Source organism: Acinonyx jubatus, chromosome A2 (assembly GCF_027475565.1).
Source record: "Acinonyx jubatus isolate Ajub_Pintada_27869175 chromosome A2, VMU_Ajub_asm_v1.0, whole genome shotgun sequence".
Lineage (NCBI taxonomy): Eukaryota > Metazoa > Chordata > Mammalia > Carnivora > Felidae > Acinonyx > Acinonyx jubatus.
Genome location: NC_069383.1, coordinates 115,500,353 through 115,518,238, shown reverse-complemented (window position 1 = coordinate 115,518,238; position 17,886 = coordinate 115,500,353). Strand labels below are relative to the sequence as shown.

The 17,886-nt window shown below is 49.2% G+C and overlaps 2 protein-coding genes across 11 annotated transcripts in view; one reads left to right on the top strand and one right to left on the bottom strand.

Annotated features, from left to right (window-relative positions):
- OGG1 (8-oxoguanine DNA glycosylase) overlaps positions 1-17,886 on the top strand; it is a 35,479-nt gene that overhangs the window by 1,497 nt on the left and 16,096 nt on the right. Inside the window, exons 2-7 of one of the 5 annotated variants that reach the window (XR_008297010.1) lie at positions 72-390; positions 944-1,123; positions 2,572-2,753; positions 4,217-4,367; positions 13,553-13,740; positions 14,190-14,280. Coding sequence is in view for 4 of the 5 variants with exons in the window: in XM_053218994.1 (XP_053074969.1) it covers positions 72-390; positions 944-1,123; positions 2,572-2,753; positions 4,217-4,367; positions 4,508-4,557; positions 4,817-4,903 (969 nt within the window). In the remaining variant the exon portion in view is untranslated. Of the gene's footprint in view, positions 1-71; positions 391-943; positions 1,124-2,571; positions 2,754-4,216; positions 4,368-4,507; positions 4,562-4,794; positions 5,142-13,552; positions 13,741-14,189; positions 14,281-17,886 lie in introns of those variants that run through there. The other 4 variants (XM_053218995.1, XM_053218994.1, XM_015069335.3 and 1 more) reach the window with 4 other exon arrangements.
- Positions 5,077-16,787, bottom strand: CAMK1 (calcium/calmodulin dependent protein kinase I). 6 transcript variants are annotated; one of them, XM_053218989.1, is made up of 12 exons: positions 15,978-16,778; positions 13,820-13,934; positions 11,906-12,061; positions 10,118-10,192; positions 9,894-10,032; positions 8,925-9,126; positions 8,755-8,830; positions 7,971-8,083; positions 7,343-7,421; positions 7,159-7,246; positions 5,458-5,575; positions 5,077-5,354 (listed from the first exon to the last, which is right to left on the bottom strand). In XM_053218989.1, the coding sequence occupies exons 2-12, from the start codon at positions 13,900-13,902 to the stop codon at positions 5,272-5,274; spliced, it is 1,212 nt and encodes a 403-aa protein (XP_053074964.1). In that variant the 5' UTR covers positions 13,903-13,934; positions 15,978-16,778; the 3' UTR covers positions 5,077-5,271. The 6 variants fall into 6 exon arrangements, with proteins under 6 accessions (XP_053074964.1, XP_026898397.1, XP_053074960.1 ...); XM_027042596.2 differs by having other exon boundaries at positions 8,925-9,051; positions 11,930-12,061; positions 15,978-16,566; XM_053218985.1 differs by having other exon boundaries at positions 5,077-5,575; positions 15,978-16,787.

The window sequence follows — 17,886 nt, the reverse complement described above, 5'->3', positions numbered from 1 at the left end:
CCAGTGCCATGTTGTGAGAATCAAACGACTTTGCATTTCCTAAGTCAGTGTTGTGTATGGAGCTGTTGTAGGATGGGAGGGCCCTAAAGGGTGCAAGAAGGAAAACTGAGTACCAGAGTTGCTGTGTGCCTTGGGGGCTCAGGTGGAGGGAGCAAAACCCTGCGCACTGGACTGGCGTGCTGGGGAACCAAGTATGGACACTGACCCAGACTGAGGAGCAGATCTACTGTACTGTGTACCGAGGGGACAAGGGTTGGGTTGGCAGGCCCACACCAGAAGAGCTAAAGACTGTGCACCAGTACTTCCAGCTGGATGTCAGCCTGGCTCAACTATATCACCACTGGAGTTCCGTGGACCCTCACTTTCAAGAGGTGGCTCACAAATTCCAAGGTGAGTACAAGGATTGGGACAGGGGTTGGAGTTCTTGTAATTTGGTTAAATTATGCAGTTTCACCATCTGTAAAATGGGGATTATAATCCACCTCATAAGATTTTATGAGGATTGAAGGAGCTAATACGTGTAAAGTTTTGCTTAGAATAGTGCCTGACACATAGTAATTATTATTACTATTATTGTTTTGCTGATTACCATAGTGTGGTGACAGGATATTGAGCCAAATCCTGGCTGTGTGACCTGGGACAGGTGACCGCATTCATTCTGTAAATATTTGCAGAGCATCTGCTATGTGAACAAAACGGACACAAATCCCCATGGACACAAATCCCCACGCTCGTTGTGTTTACACTGTGGCTTCTTTATCCCTGGAATGTAAAGATAACCCCGACCTATGAGGAATGAGCGCTCTGGTGTTGTTTTCTCTATCAACGCTTTCCCTCATTCCCCTAGATCCTCCTAGATCTTCAGTGCCTAGGATCTGAGGGTGGGAAGAGGCCACTCCTGACACCAGGTCTGTATCCTACCGCCTACCTTTCTGGTCTCCAGGTGTTCGACTTCTGCAACAGGACCCCGTCGAGTGCCTTTTCTCCTTCATCTGTTCCTCCAACAACAACATTGCTCGCATAACTGGCATGGTGGAACGCCTCTGCCAGGCTTTTGGACCTCAGCTCATCCAGCTGGATGATGTCACCTACCATGGCTTCCCCAGCCTGCAGGCCCTGGCTGGTGAGTAGGTGGGTCCCTGCGCTCAGACCCTCCAATAGCTTTCAGGGTCTGTTCGGTTCTCCCCTGGTCCCCATCTCCCATCTCAAAGCTTCCTGCCTTCCCAAACACCCTCCTCATCCAGAACCATCTGGCCTGGTCTGATCAGCCCTGCTTCATCCTCCTTGTCTGTCCTTGAAACGTCAGCACCTCACTAGCCTGTGCTTTTTACCCCATAGTTTCACTGCTTCATAAAAAATTTAAAAAACACATAGTATACAGTAGTATGGGGTTAAGACCACTCTTCTGGAGAATACCTACATCTGAATTCTTTTGGCATTTGACATCTACCTATATGACCTGGAGGACATTATTTAATCACTCTGTGTTTCAGTTTCTTCATCTGTGGAATGGGAGAATAATGGCACTTACCTATCAGAGTTGCCACAAGGGTTAAGTAAAGAAATACACATACTGCACATAGTGCAGTATTTGACATACAGGAAGTATGCAGAAAATTAAAGTTGCTAACTCTACAGTGAACCCAACAATTTTGCATCCAAGAACATATATGTTCTTTATACCAGCCTTGTGAGGGAAGTATTTTACAGAAGCAAGTATATCAGTTGGTAGATGTGAGAATAAAGCTAGAAGAAGTGCTTAGGGACTGCATAGCAAGGAGACAGGATACCTAGAGAAAAGAGAATGTTTTTGGTGCTTAGAAACCCAGTATTGGGGGGAAAAAAAGAAACCCAGTCTTGGGTCTCAGCTCCCAGCTTAGTAGTCATAAGACCAAAAGAATTCATTTACCTATTGAAGCTTCTCTTGTTTGTAGGATGGGAATAACAGTTTCTATCCAGAAGGGTTTGAGTGGTGAGTAAAGCAGTCGTGAGGCAGGGTGCTCTAATAGGCTAAGAGCACAGGCGTTGGTTTCCCAGACCTGGGTACAAGATCCCATCTCCACCATGTCCTTTTTTGAACAAGTTATTAACCTCTTCTAAGTTCTTACTTTCTCCATCTGTAAAATTGGGAAAATAGCCATACTGTTGTCCGGTTCCTTGAGAAAAGCATGATAATATACCTAAAGTACTTTGCCCATGCATAATACCCAGCACTTGATAATAGAAGCTGTTATTGTTATTATGACCATTATTTTAGATCATGGGTGTAAATGCACTTTGGAAAGGATAACTGGGGAGTTCCTCCAGGGCAGCAAGTCCTTCTTAGTCCCTGCTCCAGTGACCAACACTGGGTAGTAGGTGCTCAGAAAATATTTGCAGAGGAGCAAACTCAGGCTTTTACCCTTTCTTTTGAATATGCAAGTGTCCTGGGGTCTCACAGAAGGTGATGAGGTGGGAGAGAGGTGCTTAGGGAAAGCATTCCTGTAGGGGGTAGAGGCCTCACACACTAGCCTGAAGACAGGAAAGATTTGAGGATCCCTGACCCCTGCTTTCTTCCCCATTCACCCACAGGGCCAGAGGTAGAAGCTCAGCTCAGGAAGCTGGGCCTGGGGTATCGTGCCCGTTACGTGAATGCCAGTGCCCGAGCCATCCTAGAAGAACAGGGCGGGTTGCCCTGGCTGCAGCAGCTGCACAAGGCCCCCTACGAGGAGGCCCACAAGGCCCTCTGCACCTTGCCTGGGGTGGGCACCAAGGTAATGTCCCAGGGGGACAGGAGCTACCCTCACCATCCACGCAGAGAGTAGCAGAGAAGGAGACAAGGCAGGCCTGAGAGCTGGGTACATGCTTGGCTTCTGGAGGCAGGGCAAAAAGGAGAAAGGATACAAGCAGATGTTTTATTAGAGAAAATGCAAAGTGCAGAAAGAGTATAAAGGATATTGTCCCAGGGCACCTGGCTGGCTCAGTCAGAAGAGCATGCAACTCTTGATCTGAGGGTCATGAATTCAAGCCCCACACTGGGTATAGAGATTACTTTTTAAAATAAATAAATAAATGGACTTTTAAAAAAAATGACATCGTCCCTTGAGTGCATTTTTTAGAAAGGCCATTTGTTCCAATGCACATACACACTGCTCTATGTATGCAGAATTTTCCAGAAGGAATCATTGGAAGCTTAAGAGTGGTTACATTTGGGAAGACAAATCAGAAGATGTTTCTCCTTTTCATGTTGTTTTTATCTTGAAATTTTACGTACTTCTAAATCTTTTTGTTTAATATCAACAAGGTTAGCTAGCAGTAAGATGAGTGGGAATTTGGCATTTATTGTTTTCTTCTTTATACTTCTCTATAGTTTAAAAAATAGAGTTTTGTTTAAAAAATTTTTTTTTCAACGTTTATTTATTTTTGAGACAGAGCATGAACGGGGGAGGGGCAGAGAGAGAGGGAGACACAGAATCGGAAACAGGCTCCAGGCTCTGAGCCATCAGCCCAGAGCCCAACGCAGGGCTCGAACTCACGGACCGCGAGATCATGACCTGGCTGAAGTCGGACGCTTAACCGACTGCGCCACCCAGGCGCCCCTAGAGTTTTGTTTAAAAAACTTTTTTTTCTTTTTTTTAGTTTTTTTAAAGAACCTCAACCTAACATTAAATCTTGGTTATGCCTCTTCCTAGCCATGTAACCTTAGCCAAGTCACTTCATCTTTCGGAATCTCACTTTTTTGTCTGCAGAATAGATGTAGTAACTGCCTTCTTCCCAGGTTATGATGAGGACCTGGCCTACATAGATGTTTACACAGTGGCACTCGCATCATACCTATTTTAAAAAAAATTTTTTTAATGTTTACTTATTTTTGAGAGAGACAGACAGACAGACAGACAGAGCATCAGCTGGGAAGGGGCAGAGAGAGAGGGAGACACAGAATCCGAAGCAGGCTCCAGGTTCCGAACTGTCAGCACAGAGCCCAATATGGGTTTCAGACTCATGAACCGTGAGATCATGACCTGAGACAAGTAGGACTCTCAACCAACTGAGCCATCCAGGCACCCCTCATCATAGCTATTTTTAAAATTATTAAAAGAGAGTGTGTATTGATTAAAAATATAAAATAATAGTAACCTCAGAGTGGAGGAGGAAGCAGCCAACTTTGGGACTAGAAATAGGATGCTGGTTGGATCCTGCCTTTCCTCCTCTGTGGCTCACTCTTTGTCTCTTAAAGGTAGCTGACTGCATCTGCTTGATGGCCCTAGACAAGCCCCAGGCCGTGCCCGTGGATATCCACATGTGGCAGATTGCCCAGCGTGACTACAGCTGGCACCCCACCATGTCCCAGGCCAAGGGTCCAAGCCCCCAGGCTAACAAGGAACTGGGTAAGGAGAGAGTGGGATGCTGGGGCTAGCAGCGGGCTGAGGTGGTAGAAACTTTTCATACCTCTCTGTAAAATCCCACTCCTGTGGATAGGGAATAAGTAGGAAGGCCAATTAATTTCACCTTTTCACTTCTGGCATAGGAAACTTTTTCCGGAGCCTGTGGGGACCTTATGCTGGCTGGGCCCAAGCAGTAAGTGTTCTGAGGCTCCCTCTCCTCCTCCAGCCCAGACCCCATAAGACTCCTCCCCCCGTCCTGACCCAGTAGACCCTTCTACCACCACCATTTCAGGTGACCCTACTGGACTCTTTACCCACCCCAGTCCTGACTCTAGTGGATGTTCCTCGCCCTGGTCCTGCTGCCTGTATACCTCTCCACACTGCCACTGGCCCCATCAGTCCTGACCCCGTGTACCCTGACCCCATGCAGTGTCCTTCCCCACTGTCCCCAGGTGCTGTTCAGTGCTGACCTGCGCCAACTCCACCGAGCTCAGGAGCCACCAGCAAAGCGCAGGAGATCTACAGGCCTTGAAGGCTAGGTGGGGGGCACTGGACAAAGGGATACCCCAAATACCTTTCCCCACCTCTCTTCCCCATCCAGTCTCATGTTGGGAAGAGGGCTTCTTGCAGCTACCTCAGGGGCCAGGTACCCTCACATTAAGTAGTTTGCACAACATTGTGGGGTGGAGGTTATCTGGTGAGACAGAGCTACTATGTTTTTATCTCTTCCCTTTATTACAAGAAAGAACAATAAAATAGAAACATTTGTATGGAAAATGCAGTGGAGGAGTGATAGGGAAAGGGGTGGGAAGGCAGTGAGGCTGGGTAACTCCAATTCAGGGAGGGAAGGGGAGCAGGCTGCCCCAACCCCTCCCACACAAAGGATCTGGACCCTGGATCTGGGGCCCTAGAGCTGGGGGGGCAGAGTAGGGGACATTTCTGAGCCCGGCTCCACACAGCCATCTCGACAGCAGCAGCCAGACGCTGGCCCTACATGGGGAGAGAGAACAAGATTGGTCGTAGGAGCAGACCCTCCACTCCAGCCTGTATGTCTCTTCCCACCCATGCCCTTCCACAGAGCACTGGTCCTCACCCCCAGCTGCTGGTGTCAGCAGCTCCCCATGGCTCGCCGTTGGTCCCTGCCCCTCCTGGCTGGTGCCCAGCTGTAGCTTTCTCATATGCCGCACCACGGCCGTGGCATTGAAGGCTTGCTGTGGGGAGAAGGGGTAGAAGGGACTTTTGAGAGCTGGAGATCATGGGACAGGGTCTGGCAGTGAGATTCATGGGGTGGTTTTGTCATTTTCATTCAGGTGTTATTGGTTGATCCCCTAAAACTCCCTGAAACCTCTACAAGGCTTTATTAAATTACATTCAGCCACATTATATATTTACACAGATACATGCATATATATGTGTGTGTGTGTGTGTGTGTAATGTGTATACATGAACAAGTATATACAACCCTTTATGTATAAATTCATATTCACATCATAGCAAGCACTTAAAATAGCAGTATGTGTCAGGCACTGTTCTAAGCACTTTATTTGGCAATTCATTTAATCTTCACAAAGGTCTTTGAGGTGGATACTATTAGCGTCACCATTGCCAGAGGAGAAAACTGAGGCACAGACAGGTTAAATAACTTACCCCAGTATGTGTATCATTCTCTATTTAACATATCTACGAAGGTGTCCCACACATCCTTCATATTCACCATGTCCAAAACCATAGTCATCCACCCCAAGACAGTTGTGTGCCCCTGGGATCCCCATCTCAGTAACAGTACCACCATTCACCTTTTCCCCAACCAAAATCTTGGGCCAGCCTTTGACATCTCCTCTCTCTGCCAACATCTCTTCTACCATCACTTCTTATCAATTCTACCTCCTAAAGGACTCCTGAGCCATCCACTGTTCTCTGGTCCAAGCCCTCACTGTCTCCTGCCCACATCTCTGCCATAGCCTTCTAAGGGGTATCCCAGCCTTAACTCCATACCTCTCTCTGCATCCTGAGAGCCCTTTCCAGAGGGCAGGTTACTGCTAAAAATCCTGGGTCTCCTCAGTGTCCTCAGGACCAAGTTAGTTCTCCACTGTGGCACTCAAGGCCTCTACTTCCATCTCCAGTCTGGGCTCTTGCCCCACAGCCCCTCCATTCCATCCAGACTTACTACTTGCACTTCCCTGAATGGACATACTCACTCTCTTGCCCCTGGACTTCTGCATACTGGTCCTCTCTGTCTCAGACATTGTTCTGTTGTACCTGGCTAATTCCTACTCAACTGTCAGGTCTGACAGGTCTATCAGGCCATCATATGTCCCTTCCAGGACGCCATTGGTTGGAGTAGATGTCTCTTTAAGAATTATAGTGTTCCAGGGTGGTGCAGTTGGTTAAGCATTCAGTTCTTGATTTCGGCTCAGGTCAAGATCTCATGGCTCATGGGATCTTGCCCCGAATCAGTCTCCACACTGAGCATGGAGGCTGCTTGGGATTCTCTCTCCTCCCTCTCTCTGCCCTTCTCCCACTCACAGTCTCTCTCTCTAAATAAATAAATAAATAAATAAACAAACAAACAGTAAAAAAGAATTATACTGTTCTTGGCAGTCAGGGACTCACTGGGATAGAGTGTCAGGGAGTGTTGAATGAATGAATGAATGAATGAATGAATGAAGTTCTTGTAAGTGTCCCTGAGCAGTTACTGTGACATGGTGCTAGATGCTGTGTGAGCTGAGGCCTGGAGAGAGGTGGGGAGGACGTCTGGGGAGGCTGGGACCCAGGACCAGGGACATGGGCTCACCTTCCACTTGCTCTTGGCAAAGTTCTTCTTGATCTGTTCGCTCACCGATTGGTGAATATTCTTATCTAGAGCCGTATCTCCTGCAATCCTAGGATAGGGGTGTGTGGAGGGTTGTCTATGAAGGCAAAGACAGGTTTGGGGGCCCCAGACCCCACCCCAGCCTGCAGCTTATTGGAGCTCTCACCACGGGTGCTGCAAGGCCTGCTCACAGGTGAACCTCTTTTCTGGATCCTTCTCCATCAAGTGCCGGATGAAGTCTTTGGCTGAATCCCCAAGAAAACAGCAAAGAGAAATAGCATGATGGTACCTGTGGATACCCCCAACACAAAACCCACCCCCTTGGGTCTGGCCTGGCATCCAAGCAAGACAAGAGGCCAGATCTGTGTATGTACCGCCCGACCCCACCTGTACTCTTAGTCTCTAAGCTCCCCCCACCCACCCCAGCCTTCCAGTTCTCTCCTCTTTCCCTTAAAAAAAACTTGTTCTTAAAAAAGATTCTGCTCAGTATATTCACACTGATGTGTAAGTGACCGATAATGGCTTCACAGTTTTGCCTCCTAGTAAGAGGTACAAAAGAACATATGAAAACTTCTATGGTGGTATTTCAGGCATAATGAAGTTATTGGGTGTGGTATTTTCAAAAATACTAGTTTTGAAGACTGAACGAATGCCTACAAGTTTCTCAGCCTGGGGCCAGGCAGAGGGAAGCACCTGGGGTGCTTGGTGTCTGGTCTCAAAGACAGCTCTTAGTTTGGGGCTGGGGAGTCTGACCAGAGGTAGGGCCCAGGGGAAGATGGAAAAGCATCAAATACCAGAGTCAGAGATGTCGTCCCAGTAAGGAGAGTCAAATTCGTACTCGGCCTTCAAAATCTGTTCAAAGAGTTTGGCATCATTCTCGTCATAGAAGGGGGGATAACCGCAGAGCCTGGGCAGGGAGAAACTCCTCCTCATTTCCACTTTCAGTGTACCCATTGGCTCCAATATGGAGCTTTGAGGTAGTCTCAAGAGTCAGGCAACACCCACAGGAAGCAGTTCCCCCTTTTACAAAGGGGAAATCTGCCCCTCTGTGCCTTGTTCACTCCTGTCCAGCTACACTGGCCTGTTTCTTAATTTGCTACCGTCTTTCCTTCCTCAGGGCCTTGCATTTGCTGTTCCCTCTGCCCCCACACCTCGAATGTCTTCCCCCACACCTCAAATGTCTGTCTCCCTCACTTCATCCAGGAAATAGCCTAAAAAATGCCTTTTTTCCTGACCTCCTTACCTAAAATGGCATCCATCCCCATCTCCCTAACCCTGCTTGATTTTTCTTCATAGTATTTTACTACCTGACATTTTATAGATTTACTTGTTTATTGTCTGTCTACTGTACTAGAATTTTTGCTCTCTCAGGGCAGGCACTTTGTTTTCTTCTCTTAAATCCCCAGTACTTAGCACAGTGCCAGAAACATAGTATGTGTTGAATGAAATAATATTAGTCATTAATAGGTAGGTATACATTTGGATGGCAGGAAGTAATAGGAGAGAGGAGAAAGAGGGCAAGGTAGGGGAGAGGAGAATGCTAGAGCCACATGCCCCAATGGCCAAGACCCTACTCACAGAATGTAGGCAATGACCCCAATGGACCAGCAATCCACTGCCTTGCTGTAGGGCTTCTGGGCCAGGACCTCAGGAGCTATGGAAGGAAGGAGACATGGTGGTGACAGATCTCTGCCCTGCAGCTTCTGATTTCTCCCCTATCCATGGCCCCCGCCCAGGGTGCTCCATACCCACATATCCTGGGGTCCCGCAAGCTGTGGAGAGCACACTGCCAGGGTCCTCCATCTTGGAGAGGCCAAAGTCAGAAATCATGATCTTGGAGTCTTCATCCAGGCTGTAGTACAGCAGATTCTCTGGCTTGGAAGGTGGAGGGGAAGGAAGAGGTAGAGATGGCCAGAGGCTGGCAGAACCTTCTGCTTCTCTAAGCACCACCTCAAAGACATCACCCCAAAAGCCGCTATGGCTTCACAGCTGCCATCTTGGTTGGAGGCACAAGAAACTCAAGGAAGTTCTCAAGGAAGTTAAAAGTAAAAGACAAGGGCCAGAAAAGACAAGGGACTTGGGAATGTGAGTGGGAGTTTTCCATAAGCCAGATTTGTATTGTGAGGCCCTAAAGAATTTTCAAGCACCTACTTTGTGCCAGATCTTGTGCTAGTGCTTGATTTCATCCTTACCACATCCCTATCAGGCCAGTCTGCCTAATCCCACTTTACAGGTCAGAAAACTGATGCCTTGAGAGGCAAAGGGATTTGCCTGAGAACCTACAGTTAGGGAGTAGCAGGGACAGAATTCAAGTCCAGATCTGCCTCACCCAAGCGCTCTTCTAGACTGGAGGAGATGTACTACAAAATGTGAACCCCATCATAGTCTCTGAGGTGTAGGGTTTCACAGGGGCTTCTGGCTTCCTTCTTTATGTTTTGCTGTCCCATCCAAGTTTTCTACAAAGAGCAAAGTGGGACTTTTATTATCAAAAAAAGACCAAGGCACTATTTGGATAAAATAGCAGCACCATTCACCTGGGTGTCCATTTGAGCGTCCAAACCGGAATGGGAGGAGGCAGTTTAGGGTTTACAGGGTGCATTTTGCAGATGGGAAGCCGAGGCTCAGGGATGGGGTAAAAGTTGCCCCAGATCACACAATGAGGGGTATGTGGAGGCTGCACTCGGCACCCCAGCTCACCACACACCCTTGCACCCCACCTTGAGATCTCGGTGTACGATGCCCAGGTCGTGCAGGTACTTGACGGCGTCCAGCACCTGGAAGATGAGGCGGCTGGCATCCCGCTCCGTGTAGAAGCCTTTCTCCACAATGCGGTCAAACAGTTCTCCACCGGACACCCTGCAGCCGAGGACAGGGCAGTCTGGCCAGAGAAGCTAGGGAGGGGCGGTGGGGAAAGATGTGAGCAAGGGGTGAGGCCACTCACAGCTGCATGATGAGGTAGAGGTGGCCCCCACTCTCATAGATGTCATCCAGGGCTACAATGTTGGGGTGCTTGATCCTGAAAGGAGAAATGAGGTGGTTCAGAGCTGAGGATAGCTCAGCCACTTTCCTACACTCACCTTGAAGAACCACCACTGTAGACCTAGGCAGGACAAACCAGGGTTCTGGGTCCCAAAAGGAAAAGCTGATTCACCATGATTTATTATGATGTAATGGAAGGTAGGAGAGCACAGAGAGATAAACACTGGGCTCTGGCATCAGACACACCTCGGTCTAACCTGCCTCCACTATGTGCTATTTGGGGACAAATCTTTTTACCTCACAACACTGATCAATATATGATTTTAACATGTTTCTGGGTGCCTGGGTGGTTCAGCCGGTTAAGCAAGTGATTCTTTGTTTTTATTTATTTTGAGAGAGAGAGAGAGAGAGTGTGCACATGCGGGGGAGGGGGTGGAAAGAGAGGGAGAGAGAGGAGAGAAAGAATTCCACGCAGGCTCTGTGCTGATAGCACAGACTCACACTCGTGAACCATGAGATCATGACCTGAGCTGAGGTCAAGAGTCAGAAGCTTGGAGTGGCTCAGTTGGTCAAGCGTCCAACTTCGGCTCAGAGCCTGGAGCCTGCTTCAGGTTCTGTATCTCCCTCTCTCTCTGCCCCTCCCCTGCTCATACTCTGTCTCTCAAAAATAAATAAACGTTTAAAAAAAAGTCAGAAGCTTAACTGACTGAGCCACCTAGGCACCCCAAGCATCTGACTCTTGATCTCAGCTCAGGCCTTGGTCTCAGGGTTTTGAGTTCAAGCCCCACATTGGGCTCCACACTGGGCATGGAGCCTACCTTAAAAAATAGTAATAATAATAATAATTAATTAATTAATTAATTAAAAAATAAAAAGTGTCTGTGTTTATAAGTTTATCAGCCTCCCCCACCAGAATGCCAGCTCCAGGAGACCAGGGGCTTTATGTTACCATTGTTCCTCCCACACCGGGTGTAGAGTAAGTGCTCACTTATTCATTGAATATTAAGCCTGTTTCCTTATCTATAATATGAAGCCAGTGACAGTACTTCCCTCAAAGAGTTGGAGTGAGGATCACATGAGAAAATGCAGGTAAGAATCTTGGCACAATGTCTGGCACACAGTGAATGCTCAATAAATGAACCGATGATGGTGACTGAGCTTGACAGGGGCCATGGCTCTGCCACAAAGTTGCTTTGTGACCTTGGGCAAATCCCTTACCCTCTCTGGACCTCAGGCCCCCTCCCACACCCAATAGTGGAAATGACCAGTTAATCCCTGACCAGGGTGGTTGGAAAACTCAGGTGAGAGGATAGAAGTGAAGGTTCTCCATAAGCTTTCCAGTGAGGGCAGCAGGTTACACACAAGTATAAGCAAATCATAGACAGTTTGTTATTGATTTAGTCAGGGGGCTGTGAGACAGGTATTTTTGAACTTCCTGAGTGGCTTTAATATGTACGGGGAATTGAGGTAGGTCTTCAGTAACACCAGTTGAGATGTGATGGTCCAAGCTACATTCAAGGATTGACTTTTAGATCTGAATGAACAAGTTAAGCCACTATAAACAAGCAGTGGCATTAGCTGTTGCAGCAGACACCTGAAATAAAGGGACCTCTAAAGTGCTCCACAATCCTACCAAGTGGAGATTATTACCCCATTTTATAAATGAGCAATTTGAGGCTCACAGGTTAAATGATTTGCCCAAAGCAGAGGTAGGAAGAGAATAGGAGGAGTCAAGGCAGGGTCAACCCACACAGAGACAGTGTGGTCCACGCACTTGTGCAGGACAGCGATCTCGTTCTCCATGCTGCCCTCCTTGCCCTCCAGAGCCTTCTTGGCGATGCATTTGATGGCCACCAGCTTGTGAGTTCTTTTATCTTCTGCCAGGATTACCTCTGAGAAGGCCCCCCTGCAAAGAAAGGGGATTCATGAAGTGAGGAACTGGAACCTTAGCTTCCCTTCAGCCCTTCCTTCATACCCCTATGGGTATCATGACCACCTGTGGACCATGAAGATGAGATGAGCCTCCCTACATCACTCTTCCAACCCCTGGTCCCTGAGGTGGTCACGTGACCCACGGCCGGCCAATCAGAATAGTCTATCCTTGGCTACAGTAATTGGGTCACGTGATGCAAGCCAGGTTACTGGCACTTTGAGAATAAGGTGCTCTTTTTCCTTCCAAGCTGATAAGATGCAACCCTGGAGCTTTTGGTGGTTATCTTTGCCACCACTTGAGGAGGGCCTGCTTGAGAATGAAGGCAACACAAATGAAATCAGAGCTAAGAAATTTCCCGGTGGCAAAGATAATTTCCTGATAACATCATGTGAGCCCCTGGATCCAGCCATGCCTGAAGTTTATGCCCTGGGCATTTTGATCCATGCAAAATTGATTCATTTCTTTTTCTGCTACAATTTCAGTCATGGTTTACTTAACACCTTTTATAAATTTGAAGAACCATCAGCATCACCTGGGGACTTTTTAGAAGTGCAGAATCTCAGGCCTTAACCTCAGACTTACTAAATCAGAATCTGTATTTTTAACAAGACCCTCATGATCTGTATGCTCACTGATTGTTGAGAAGCAATATCTTACAAGTTAGTTAGAAAAGAACAAACTCATGTACTAAAGTTCACTGGTGAAGGAGGATTTCCTAGCATCTTCTTTCTAGGACTATTTGTGTTGCCTGGGATGAGAAGTCTAAGTCAAAGAAAAGCATCTCTCATGCCAAAATCTCAATCATCAGAATAACTAGTGACTGTGATAGCCTCAATGCTGGTTTCTAGTCATGTCCCTCTCCAATTTACCCTCCATGCTTTGGCCAGAGTGACTATCCTGAATTGCAAACCCATCAAAATATCTTAAATGTCTTCCTATGGTCCATGAGATAAAGTCCAGCCCCCATAGCTTGGCTTTCAAGGTCTTACATGACCTGTTCTCTCTTCTCAGAGAGAAGCATCTTCCACTCTTCCCCTAGCCTCTGATTACAACTCTATCATTCTTCACCTCTTTCCACACATAACATGCTTCTCAGCCTTTGCTTAGGCTCTTCCTTCTGGCTGGAATGCCCTTCTCCTTCTCTGATAAGTGCACTTCTACTCATCCTTCAGTCCCTAGCTCTAGGCAGTAGCTACCACTCTGAGCTCTACAAAGTCCTCATTCCTGACTTTAACAGGAACACATCATATACCCTGTTGTCATTTTCCCTGGGTGTACTTCCATCACATGTTGAGGATCAACTTGAGGGGAAAAGATCAGGTTTGAGTTATTTCTGGATTCCCACCACTGAGAACAGAGCCATGCCCAGCTTTGTTTCCTAAACCTAGGCCAAAATCCCCAGCTCTTGGCCAAACATTGGAAAGACTGGCTCCTTCATTCTCCCCTACTTTGTTCTCTTCACAGGAACCCAGAGCTGCAGCCAAGAGCAGCCTCTGTTCCACCCACTGTCAGCCAGAAGTGAAAAGATGAGCCAGACTGGGCCATGGCAAGGCCGCTGCAGGGCCTGGACTATAGCAAACAGGAAGCAGTGATAAACTGACCAGAGGAAGTACCACCCTGGATGCAGTCACCCTAGCCAGCCAGGCCCAAGAGTAAGGACCTTCCCAACCCCACACCCCGGCTCACAGACAGCCTCCCCCTCCACCCCCGCTTGCCTGCCCTGAGACTCACGTTCCCAGAACATCACGGAAGTCGTAAATGTCCCTAATGTCCTCCACCTGCTTCCAGCTGGGGCCGTCCACTGCCCCCGGCATGGCCCACTGCCCCCTGGCCACAGCCAGGGCTCCTGAGAAGGGAAATGAAGGGAAAAGACTCAGTAGGGCCCAGCCTTCTATGTTGGGACTTAGGGAATTGAGGCCCCATTCAGTCATTCAGCCTGCATGTATTCATTCCTTGATTCATTCATTTGACAAAGTTATTCAGCAAACTCACTCACTCACTAGTCTTTTGTTCACCCAACAAATCCTCATGCCTAAAGGAAAATCCTTCAAGGTGGCAGCAGAATTCTTTTTTCAACAAAGTCATTTGTTCATTTATTCAGCTCCAGGTTTCTCCCCCTCCAAATCAAAACACTCAGGAGGACGCTGACCTCCAGGAGAACAGCAGAGAAGACCCCAGAGCAGCTTGTACAAGTAAGTGCACAGCCCTGGAGGGTTCCCCCTGTCTCCAGAACCAGGAATGTCCCAGCCCCACCCTGGGAATTGCTGGGGTGTCTCCTCTCCTTCCTCTTTCTTCTTCCACCCAGTCTCTCGGAAATCAGGTTTCCGGCAGCCTGGGCTTCCAGCAATATCTCAGCCACGTTTTTAAATAGCTCCTTCTGCACTGTTACCACGGCAACAGCAGCCACAGCTGGAGCTCCCCAGGCCACCTATTATACCCCCTCTCCCTTCTGGCTCCCTGTTTGGGTCCCAGAAGCCTGAGAAATGGTCCTACCCAGTCTGTCCCCTCCTGGCTTCTTCTGACCCTGCTCCAGCCTGTACCTTTCTTCAGAGACCTCTGTCAGCAGGGAGTTCTCTCCCCATTTATCAGATGGAGAATAGGGAGACTGAGGTTGGAGACAGATATGGACTGGGTCCAAAGTTGCCCAAATGATGACTGGCTGGGGCCCAGTTAAGCTTGCTGAGTGCCAAGGACTTTGACAGGGCCACTCTCAGCTTGTCCTTCCAATATGCAGCCAGACTGGAGCCCATTCAGACCCAGTATGCTCTGTGACCTCAAGGAGGGCACTTCCTGTTTCCCCTGTGGGAGAATGAAAGGAAGGTGTCCTGACTAGAGTCCCTGGTGTGAGACCCCACTCCTTGGATAGGACCTTGTTTCCAGGGGGTCCTAGCCACCCATCCCAGGGGCAAGAAACTTCTAGGAAAGGAGATATGATGGTAGGCTCTAGAAACACAGTTTTAAAGCCCACTTGGAGGCCTGGCAAATACAACCCTTCTAGTTCCACACATATCTCTGCACCTGGACACACCACACCAAGCTCCACCCACAATACCTGCCCCAGATTCAGTACATTCCATCCCCAGATACCCCAACACCTGATCATACATGTGTACCCAGGCATCAGCACACATGTCCAAAGATACGCTCCTCCTGACATCCTCACATCCCAACATCCCTCCCACAGATCCCTCTTACACCCCAAAAACACACATCTGCACACACTCAGACCACATCTCTCTCTCTCTCTCTCTCACACACACACACACACACACATATTCCTCACCTATGTACCAGACATCCCAGATACACTCATACCCTTCATCCTGTTTCTATACACCCTAAAAGCTCCTATGTTCCAAACTGAACCCCAACTCCTTACATACCTAACTTCAAACATCCTCAATACACATATAGCCTCCACTCTTACCACCCTTGAGCCAGATGCTAGCATGCACAACACCTGGACACACATCTGCAACAAAAACAGATTCCTAGATATCCCCACCCATAAGGATACCCTTACACTGTAGCTCCGTATCTGATGCACACGCCTGTGCTAAGACATTAGCACACCCCAACACGGCCCCACATATTTATAGCTCCAATGCCCAGTCCTTCCACATTCAGACCCATCTGAACGCAGGCGCACCCACACGCACACCCTTCCCACGTTCCGACATTACCCACTCAGTTCCCCACCGGCCGCCTGGCACCTGCGGGGCCTGGGGGCAGAGGTAGGAGAGAAAGGCCCTGCCCTGCCCTGCCCATCCAGAGTCTAGCCCCCTTAGGCACCTATCCCATCCCTGGGGGAGAGGATCCAGCGGCTGGTGGGTCCAGCCGCCCCTCCTCGGATCCCAGGAGCACAGGCGGGTTGGCCCCCGGGCTGTACCTGCGGCTGCCCCGCCGCGGGGCTGGCTGGAAGGCCCGAAGTGGCTGCCGCTGAGCTCTGGCTGCCGGCTGCTGTCTGCCGCCGCTCCGCGCCTGGCCCGCCCGCCCGCTCGCTCCCTCGCTGAGGCTCGGCTCGGGCTCTGCTGGCTGCCTCCGCCCGCCTGCGGCTCTGATGTCAGTGGAGGAGGAGCCTGCGGCGGAGGGACGAGGGACTGGGAGGCACAGCTGCGCTCCCGGGCTGGGAAAGGGGCGCGGCGGTTGGAGGGGAAGCCCCTAGTTCAGGTCAGCTCCTCTTCTGGACTTTTCCCTCCCTTCCTCTCCGTAGGGCCCCCATTTCACAAAGGGGACAACTGAGGTCCAGAGAGATGAAGGGTTCAAAATCAGCAGTTGGTCAGAGGCAAAATTAAATTCGAATCCAGGTCTGTGTGATGCCAGAGTCTGGCCAGTTCCACCCTGTCGCCTTGTGGAGTTTCAGACTAGTCCTGGAAGCTCCCTTGGGAATCTTGGGTTCTGTCTCCCCTTTCTTCTCACCGTCCCCTTTCCCCCAGTGCCCAGAAGGGAATCAGGCCCTCAAAAGGGCTCAGGAGACTGACGCGGGTTGGGGGGTGGGGGGTGGGGGGGTGGTGATGGAGGGCGTAGAGAAAGGGGAAAGCAAGAGTAAACAGTGAAGAGAATAGAGACAGTCGTAGGGTGGGGTCCCCAGCTGACAGGCAGAAAAACAGACCCGTAAGTCCCTTCCTTCGGGAGGCTGAGCTGAAGTTCCAGTCCCCTGCACCTGCCCCTCAAAATAGGTGTGGTGCCCTGAGGGCTTGGGACTGGGAGGGGGAAGGGAGGAGAGGGAGTTAAATCGGGATCCCAGAGGAAGCAAGCCAGAGACCAAAGCGCCACGTGACTGGCTGGGTTCCTGGGGTTGATGGCTAGGCGCCAGGTTTGGGGGGGGGGGGGGGGGGTGGAGCACAAACTGCTCCTGGGACGTCGGCAGGGGTCCAAGGGACCTGACCAAGGTCCTCTTGCGCAAGGCTTTCCTTGGGAAGAAATTTGGTGCAGGGTGAGCAGGGAGCAACTCAAAGGAAGTGTGGGTGGGGCTGGACTGGGGCCAGTCAGAGGAGGCACATGCTTCGACTCCCACTCTTCCTCCATCACCTCCCACCGCCCCAAACTTGTGCATTTTCCAGCAGGACTTGGGGAGAGGACGATTCTGACCCCAACTCAATTTCAGCTGGCTTTTACTTCTCTTTTCCCTGGGACTAGATCAGGGGTGGTTGATGTATTATGCCCATTTTTGCCCATTTTACAGATGAGAGAGGATGATGGCTGAGGTTCCTAGAAAGGCTTTAAAGACTGATTTATCTGGGGGTGCCTGGGTGTCTCAGTCCATTAAGTGTCTGACTCTTGATTTCTGCTCAGATCATGATCTCAAGGTTCATGGGATCAATCAATCCCCAATCAGTTGGGATTCTTTCTCTCCCTCTCTCTCTATGCCCCTCTGTCTCTCTCTCTCTCTCTCTCTCTCTCTCTCTCTCTCTCAAAATAAATAAACATTAAAGAAAAAAAGGGACTGACTTATCTGAGTCACATTTCACCTCTCTGAGCCTCAATTTTTCCATTTGGAATATGGGAATATGTGACCAACTGAGAATTCTATGAGATAATAAATGTGAAATGCTTGGAATACCATAGGGGTGCAGATATGAGAGTTAGACTTAGTGTAAACTGAGGCTCAGAGAAGGGACCTGATTGTCCAGGGGCAGGGGACACAGGTCAGTTTCCCTGTCCTGAATCTCAGTATCTCAGACTTCCTAGTTCATGGGAAAACATATCTCCTACCCAGGGCTGAGGCCCTACTCTCCCCTAGACCACCAATACACCCATTGATCTAGAATTATTTCACTACAAATTCCTGTTTATCT

Excerpts from the sequence above, each read along its gene's own strand:
- CAMK1 (XM_053218985.1), bottom strand. The coding sequence starts at position 13,902 with ATGCCGGGGGCAGTGGACGGCCCCAGCTGGAAGCAGGTGGAGGACATT. Across the intron at positions 9,127-9,893 it reads TCGTACACCGAGATCTCAAG|GTGGTGCTTAGAGAAGCAGA; the intron begins GTGGGGTGCAAG and ends GATGTCTTTGAG. Across the intron at positions 5,576-7,158 it reads TTGCCAAGAGCAAGTGGAAG|CAAGCCTTCAATGCCACGGC; the intron begins GTGAGCCCATGT and ends TTCTCCCCACAG.